This window comes from Myodes glareolus, chromosome 3, assembly GCF_982192425.1.
Source record: "Myodes glareolus chromosome 3, mMyoGla1.1, whole genome shotgun sequence".
NCBI lineage: Eukaryota > Metazoa > Chordata > Mammalia > Rodentia > Cricetidae > Myodes > Myodes glareolus.
This window is the reverse complement of record NC_142028.1, coordinates 36,275,771-36,284,429: the sequence shown is the minus strand read 5'-3', so window position 1 is coordinate 36,284,429 and position 8,659 is coordinate 36,275,771. Positions and strand designations below refer to the sequence as shown.

General features: G+C 49.4%; 1 protein-coding gene across 3 annotated transcripts in view; it reads right to left on the bottom strand.

Moving 5' to 3' along the window:
- Window positions 1-1,540: 1,540 nt before the first annotated feature.
- Tamm41 (TAM41 mitochondrial translocator assembly and maintenance homolog) overlaps window positions 1,541-8,659 on the bottom strand; it is a 34,739-nt gene continuing 27,620 nt past the window's right edge. For 2 of the 3 annotated variants that reach the window (XM_085686878.2, XM_085686877.2), the window contains 2 exons: window positions 8,352-8,414; window positions 1,541-1,690 (listed from right to left, as the gene is read on the bottom strand). In XM_085686878.2, the coding sequence (XP_085543004.1) occupies window positions 1,614-1,690; window positions 8,352-8,414 (140 nt within the window). In that variant the 3' untranslated portion in view covers window positions 1,541-1,613. Of the gene's footprint in view, window positions 1,691-1,718; window positions 3,747-8,351; window positions 8,415-8,659 lie in introns of those variants that run through there. The other variant, XM_087904412.1, reaches the window with a different exon arrangement.

Sequence of the window (8,659 nt, the reverse complement as noted above, 5' to 3'; positions counted from 1 at the left end):
CTCCCCAAGTTATAGAAAGCCAAGTTAAGACACGAAGATTATGCTAATTTAGGTTGGAATGGGATGAATTCTAAGGTGGAAAACCTGTGTTGTCAGAATTCACAACAGAATCAAAGGGCCAGTGCTGAGCAATGGATACAGTCTGAGGTGGACGGAGAGGACACGAGGCTACAAAGACCCTGAGGTTTGATGGAACAGATAAGACACCTGTGGTGGATGATGTTTAACCGTTTCCTGGTGTCCTTCCTCTGCGGTTCACACTAGTTAGGCCCTCTTCTGCCATCTGAGCTCCGGAGGAAGCTGCCTCTCATGTAAGGTAAGCAGCTCAGGAGTGAACTCATCAAGCTGTCCCATCTTTTGGCCGGTCAGTCATACCAGTGCCAACAGAGGATTGCAGGGCTCTTGGAAAGCCAGCCCTCCTCTCCACCTACCTTTCAGAGAGTCAAGTTCTTACTACAGAGCTTGGGACAGTCTTGAACCCCCGACTCCAGCCTCCTAGAGTAATAACAGGTCAACGCCACAACTGGCTAGTATGTCTGCTTTCCTGAGAGAGTTCCAAAGAGTCTCTGTCTTCCCTGATGAGGATGGCCCTTGAGTTGTTAGCAGTCTCCTAGTCAGGAGGGAGCACCCTTAGTAGGACGCCAACATGACAAAGGGCAGAGAGATGAGAGAAAGCAGGGTGAATTAGTCTGTCCTGTGTTTCTGGGTTCCTGGTGCCCCAACATGTCCCGTAACAGCAGGGCAGAATGTCGACTTGGGCTCTTCACCCAAAAGTCATTCTGCTACACACTTTCATGGAGAATAAATACAAATGGAAAAAACTAATCCAGAGAACTCCTGAGAAGGGGCTGGAGAGATGGCTCAGTGGTTAAGAGCCCTAGCTGGTCTAGGAAAGAACCCAGGTTCAGTTCCTGGCACCCACATGGTTTACAACCTCTATAACTCTAGTCCAGGAATATGACCCCCCCCCCTTCTGGTCTCTGCAGGTATTGCACACACATGGTGCAAACATTCACATAAAACCAACAAGCAAACAAAATGAAAAGCCAAAAACAAAACAAACTAACAAAAAAAACCAAACCTCCAAGTCAATGGTGGAGGGCGGAGCACTAGGAAGAGCGCCCAGCTTATGCGGGTTATAGTCTTTCCAGACTTCAAGTTCAATAGCACAGCAGCACTTTTCATGACTTCGACTCTGTGTCCTCAAAGTCAGAACCCCTTCCCCAACCTGATCACAAAACACCTTCTCAGCTCTGTACATAGAAGACTTTTCTTAGGATACAAAGTCCTTTTACATTCTTGGGTTGCACCTGAGTTAGTGTCTGACATGTGAACCAGGCATGGTGGTGTACACCTTTAATCCTGGCACTCAGGAGGCACCCAAACTTGCAGCCTGGAAAGACAGGTGGATCTCGGCGAGTTTGAGGCCAGCCAGGACTACAAAGTGAGACACTGTCTAAAATACAAAACCAAACAAAACCAAACCCTACCAAGTATGATGCAAACCTTGGTCTCCTCAGTTTCAAGCAGCTAGTCAGAGTGATAAACAAAGCTCCATCAAAAAAGCACGGAGCCATTTATTCATAATCTACACAACACACGCAAGCAGCAAGTCAGGATGTTTTTCTCAACCAGCCTTTCCACATTTTGTTGAGTTTCCGTGAACTGTAAATCACTGACTTCTTCATACCTGCAAGGGAAAAGAAGCGTGGGTGAGAAAGCGAGTTCTGCTGAGTGGACACGTCACTGCCGGACAGTGACTGCCGGTGTCTCTCTGAGTGGATGGGGCTGTGATGGGCTGACTGGGTGTGCTGGAGGACCTGGAGCTGGACTTTGAAAGGCCAAGGGAGACCTGTAGCAGAGCAGCCCATGCACCTCACAGAACTAGACTTCCCCGGATAGCAAGCCTTTGAGGTATGGGGTACCGGCAGCCAGAGTTTCACAGGTCACAGAAGGGAGGAGCACCTGCACCCCAGCCAGCAGCTCGTTGCTTCCCGTGCCCCACATGTGCCCCTGCCTGCCCAGAACAAAGGCTGTTCTCACTAGTTCCTGCTTAGCACACATGCCAGGCTGCTCTCATGCCTGGTGCTCATCTCTCGCACAGCATTTACCACACTGTACAGTGTTTGCAGCCGACTCTCCTGTCTCTCTGCCTAGACTGACAGCTCCCCCAGGACAGGGACCTTGTTCCCTTTCACCTGGGGCAGTACCTGGTCCCTAGCAACACACAGCAGGTACACAGCTGAGTCTTCTGAAGTGGCAGAGGGAGGGCTGGCCCTCACAGCCCTGACTTTATCCCAACCACAAGACCCCAGAGAAGAGGCTCGCTAGGGATGATGGGAAACATACAATGGGACAAATGGTATGCTACTGTTCTCCAGCCCTGCCAATTATTAGTTATTAGCCCTAGACATTACTACGGATCTGACTTCCTCATGTTATGGGTGAGGGCACTCAGTGCTTTAGGGTGTGGTCTGAGGAGCTGAAGCCTTTTTCTCTTTGAGTTGTACACGGTACTCCTGGCTGTGGGCTTGGTGAACATGTCGACAAGGGGCACAGTTCATTCCAGGAAGTGATCTTTTCAACTACCTGACCCTGTTACTGACCCTGTTACTTGGAAGCTGCCTCGCCTGCTTGGAAGCTGTGGCTACTACAGGCAGTGACAGAGAAAGGCAGGGTTCCCAAAATCATTAGTGATGAATCTGGATGTGCTCCTGGCTTGACGTGATCGCATTGAGAAACGCAGCCTTTTCACTGCCTCCACCCCTCTTCATTTTCTCCCTGGAGCAACGACTCTGGCCAGCCTCACCCACCTGAGCACTGGGGCTGGAAGATCATTACATAAGGTGCTGCTTCAAATTCCAGTGGAACCAACCAGAAGGCTGAGCGGAAGTCAGGCCGCCACACAGGCAAGACTCAGTGCAGCAGCCCAGGTTGCTGAGTCATGGCTGGAGGCCTTCAGAAAACTTAGCAAGGAGCTCCTCAGAGCTGGAAGAGCAGGTAAACACTGAAAATAGCTGAGCGGCCCTGGGTGCCACCTTCGGATGCTTAGAGGATTAAAAGCCTCCCCTGACTGAACAAACTCCCTCCTTCAGCTCTGTCAGACTGTAGCAGGGAACTGTGCTACAAAGAACACAGAGGCTCAGGTTATGGGCCCGGCTAGACGATGACGGTGTGACGGTGACTCTTTCTGAGCCTTCCTCCAGTTTCTCATCGGTAGGATGCTAGCCTAGGCAATACAGGGTCTGTCCACGAGACAGGCTAGGTTGTGACTCTGAGCTTCTAGAGCTGCAGGAACGTTTGCTGTGCACTGTTATGTGCACTTCCACCAGAGGGTTCAGAGTTAGATTTTCACGGGCTCTGTCCATAGCCTTACCACCCCGAAAGCACTCAATCCGGCCAGGTTTGCATAAGCTCTGAGCTTGCACAAGGTTAAGAACAAACAGATTAATTTCAACAAAGGTTTTAAAAATTTCAACCAACAAGTTCATAAAATTGAAACAGACAAAGTGTTCTTCAAAGGACAGCAAGGGCTGCAAAGCACAGGGAACAGGTCGGGGAACCTGACTCAGGAAGTGGGAAGCCCCATGAAGAATCTATGGAGAGGGCAGAGTGCAGCTCCAGGGTGGAGTTGTTTGTATTACACACATCCAGCAGGACTGGGGTCTGGGACTGCTGAGGCTCCGAGATGTGTGTGTTTAGTGCTCAGCTTGCAAGGGACTCTGGTCAAATAAACAAAGACAGGTCTAAAGGAAGGAAAAAACACAATTAGATCATACATTCAATTAAAAAAAAACAAGAAGGGGCCATTAGTGCAACAAACTCTCCAGAAAACTCTCTAAGACAGGGGTGTGACTCTGCTGTTCAGGACTCTAATCTACAATTCAAATTTAAATCCACACTTTTGAGGAGAAAGTCAGTAAGACTCCAGATGCTTGCAGTGAGTTTCCGAATGAAGACCTAGCTGCATGGGAAAGGGCATCTGAGGCAGAGCTATAGCAGAATCTGACAAGCTTCAGAGTTAGCTGGGTGTGGCAGTACTCATCTACACACATCTACAGTCTACACACATCTACAGAACTCAGGGACCAGAGCCAGAACTGAGTTCACTGCAGCCTCAGATGCAGACCCTGCTGGAAGGGAAGGAAGGAGGGAGAGGATGGATGTTCAGGATTCAGTGATAAACACATTATTAGAAAGATGATGAAAGAAGAAAATAACGATCGGCTCCCTGGTGTTTCAGGAAAGGGCTGAAAGACAGTGAGGCATGCTGGGATATTTTTTTAGGGACAAGACTAAACCTGTCTTGTTAATTCAGCCGAATCTTTTGAAGTTGGGAGAGGGATCTGCCCCTAGAGTTAATTGATTGACCATAAAGACAGGTGGGGAAAATTAGAAAACAGTCTCCCCAAGCCCCAGCACCTCAGAGGGTGGCCCCAATGCCTCCCAAGGAGGAACTTTTTGAGTTGAATTTGACTGCCTGCGTCCCACTCATGTGTCCCAGATATTCCATCCTGGGTTCTTTTCTCTGCCTGTGCTGCCCTGGACCGGGTCCAGGCTACGGAGGTCCCTCAGCTGGCTAGCTGGCTGGCACCCTATCTGCTGGTCTCCATCTGCTGCTGTGGTCTTACACCCGCCTATGGCTCCCTCTGCCCTCAAGGAGGCTCTGTATTTCTGAATGGTGAATGTAGCTTTGGGGCCATCCTTTGTGGGGCTCTGGCCTGTCTCTCAGGCTGGTCACTGACTCTGGTATTTGTTACCTACCTGTCCCCACACCAGCTTACTCACACTGCTGCAGCCTCTAGTCAGGCAGAGAAACTTTGTAAAGGGCTGCAGCTCAGACAATGACACCTGACTTAGCTGGTCTTTTGTTAGCAGAGATGTGATACCTCAAGAGCAGAGCGCTTTCTTAGGGGCACCCTGCTGGCCTTGGTTCTCTATGACCCACAAAACTTGATGAGAGCCCTGCTGCTCTGCTAACAATGAGGTCTAAGAGAAGAGATCAGCTCCTAAAGCAGAAACTTCTGGAGAGAAGGAACACAATACTTCTGTACTGAAACTTCAAGTGTGTCCGATGGTGAGAATTGCCAAGGGAAGCCACGAAGATAGAGGGGTCAAGCTGCACACCACACTAGCCATGCTTCCCAAACCAATCCAAGGGGCTGGTTACAGATGTCATAAGCCACAGCCATACACAGAGGCCAGAAGCCCCACAGAACTACGGGGTCATCATTTTCAACAGTTTCTGCAGCCTATGAACTCCTACAGTGCAGTGTAGGCTCCTTGGAAAGGAAGGTGGAACAAGTCATTGTTTAAGGGAAGCAGAACAGCGCTCCAGCCCCCCCACCAAGGGAACCTGAGTGGCAGGTTCTGCTAGCACTGCCCTCTGCTGGCAAACAGAAGGAGTAAGCGGAAAGACTGGGGCCTGGCTCAGGTTGGAGGTTATCAGGAGAAAGGGTGGAGATTCACTGATATCCCGCCCCCCTCCTGTCCTATCTTCACTATTCAAATAGAAGAAGTAGTTTTGGGTTTATTTTGGTATGTCTCATGACAGCACCGTTATTCAGTTTCACAGAGGCTGCTTCTCTCAGTAAGACATCGCCACAACTGAAGTTACTTTTATTAAAATCAGGCACAGAATGGGACAAAATCCTTCAGTTTCTCCGTTGTTTGGGTCCAAAGTGTCTAAAAGGTTTTAAGTGACAGTTTAGTTCAACCCCACAGTGTACAAGCATGGAGCAGTGAAGCCTCTCATTGGCCAAAGGAGTCTTGTAAAGGAAACAGCTTGGCTTTCCTAAAATCCCCTGTCCCCAACATACTCATATACAACCTGACATTGACAGAGAGGAATTCCGGCATCCAGAGACTAAAGCAGCAGGGTCAACCTGTACTACACAGCAATACACTGTCTGGATGTGGCTCAGTGAGAACACTTGCCCAGCATGAATGAGGCCCTGGTGGGGTGGTACAAGCCTGCTATGTCTTAGTACACAAGAGGTAGAGACATGAGGATCAAGAGTTTGAGGTCATCCTTGGCTACATAGTAAGTTTGTGGCTGGCCAGGGTTATCTGATGCCCTGTCATAAATAAAAATATACAAATACTGATAGGATATAGAATCCTGATAGAACCTACTTATCTTTACTGGGTTTCAACAGCATACCAGCTCAGAAACAGTCCAGAACCCACTATCTTCTACCATTTATTATAAAGTAAATCCCAGGCATCATATTATTTTAATCCACAAATATTTTGGCATGTCTTTCTGAAAGAACAAGATTAAAAGAAAAAAAAGCAAACCCAAATAACACTATTACCACAACTAAAAGCATTAAGTGTTCCTTCCAGGAAGTTTCCGCTCAAGAAAACCCATCTGTAAATCTCACTCAAGGATGATCACAGGGAGCAGCCAGCCACAGGCACAACACAAATCAAAAGCCTTATTCACCCAAGCAAACAAAAGCACCCCCATGTCAGCTTTGCCAGGACACACCAGCAGGAGTGCAGAATAAATGACTACCTTAGAAATACAAGGCTACCCCCTGAGTTGTGGGAGATCTTTTCTGCAGCTGACTTAGTGTTTAGTGCTGCTGAAACCCGGCCAGATCTTTCCACAGACTCAGGAAGCAATGCCATATTCTGGGAACGAACACTCCAATGGGCATGCACTGGGCTGTGAGACTCTAAGACCTGTGGCCACACCAGCTCAGGCAGTCTCACATCCAAGGAGCAGGTACAGGGTGAAAGATCACTCGGTTTGGGAGCCACTTCGGTCCCATTTCCATTGACATGTGTGTCTGTCTCCCTTTCCAGCTCAGGAGGCAGCATGGCCAAAGCCCACTTTCATATGCTGAGCAGCCAGCACAGGACAGGTGTTTAACATGGGTCTCTAACAAAGGTGAGGAGAAAGAGTTCCCACACCCTACTCATCAACAGAGCCACTTTATCTGACAAAAGTGCTGGGAATAAAAGATGAAGGAGCAGGGGCCAGGACAATGCGGTGGGAAAGAGTTTGTATAGGATGTGACACCCAATACCCCCTACATACAGACAGACCTGCAGGCTCAGAACTAAAGCTGAGAAAACCTCCCAGAGAGCAAAGGGAAAAGACCACAAGGCTAACACATGGGAGACAAAAGAAAAAGCAACCCCTGGCCTAGAAGCCCAGCATCTGGATAAAGGACTCTGAGGAGAATGAGAACTGAGAAAACAAATGGGGAATGAGAGACTATTCTGGGTTTCCCCACTGAGAGAATGGCCAGGAGAAGAGATCAAAACAATCACACCACAGCATGCCACCTAGCCTCCAGAGCCCCAGAGCTTCCAGAGAGAACACACACGAAGGATTGAGGGTCAGCGTGGCTTTGAACTTCAACAGTAGTCTGGAAAGTGAGAGAATAATTGTAGTAATTATTTCAGAATTCTGTCTCTCCCTCCCTTCTCTGTTTTGCTCAGAGATAGGGTCTTGCTATGCAGACCTTGAACTGTGAGTTCCTGGGTGCTGGAATTATGAGTGGGCACCACCAGAACCAGTGACCTCAAGGTTTGAAGGGAAATTATTTTTCTTCTCTACCTGGCCTAAATGCTAACTCTGTGTAAAGATAGAGAAAAAGGTTTCAAACATAGTCTCCAAATTCATTCTTTTCCAGGAGCCCCGCTCATCAAAAGGAGTCTGTGTGCGGAGAGGGTGAAAGGCATAGACCAAAGGGACCAGACAGAGACCGCAGGGCAGCCGAGGAGGAAGAGCACACCATGTGCCTCCCCTCAGCGTCAAACCTTCAGTAGTGACTTGGCCCACACTACAAGTATGAGAGCAGTTCTGAGGCAGGAGGGAGGACACGACTGGGCACGCCTGACAGGAGGGCAGGGAGGACATAACTGGGTGGTCCAAGCACTGCCTTCAGATCACCCAGGGGAGATGGCACCTAAAGCAGAAGGGCAGAGGACCGGCAACATCAATCCACCACTCAGGAAAGAGCAGGGAGAACAGATCCCTCACCGCGAGGGAAGCAGGTGTCGGTGAGGGATGCGGGGAGGGAGTTCCCTCCACCGCGGCTTTGGCAGTGCTTCGCAGTATGACTTCCATATAGAAATGTGAGGGCAAACCCCACACAGGAGCTCTCAGCAGACTGAGGAGAGGCGCCTCAGACAGTGAGCCGGAAGACGTCCTGGTCACACTGCATTCACAGCTGTGTCTATGGCACTGCAGTGTCCAGGTGGATGGGGGTGAAGTGTGAGGCCTGCACCAGCACAGGGGAGACGCATGCGCATTCAACCAACAACGCTGAAGCCACTCTGGCCAGTGGGTACATAGCAAGTATACCACAGGCGCCTATTTCCAAAGTTCTTACCGGCAGTAAAAAGGCCTTTGGTGCTCTGCCTGATGCTTGAAGGTCTGACGATTGATGAGACCCCTGCAAAACACAAAAACAAAAAGGATACCAAGAGAAGCCCAGGCAGATGGCTGTCATCGTAGCAGTCTTCAAGAATCTAAAACTAGACATTTGCAGCTATTCAACAGAACTAGTGGAGGAATGACTGAGGAAGGTGTTAGAACAGCTGGGCACTGCGGAGCCAGCTGGGGTCAGACCCAGCTGCGTGACCACTGGCAAAGGCTGCAGTGCAACTCGGCCACCTTAAAACAAGAGGCACGCCAGGA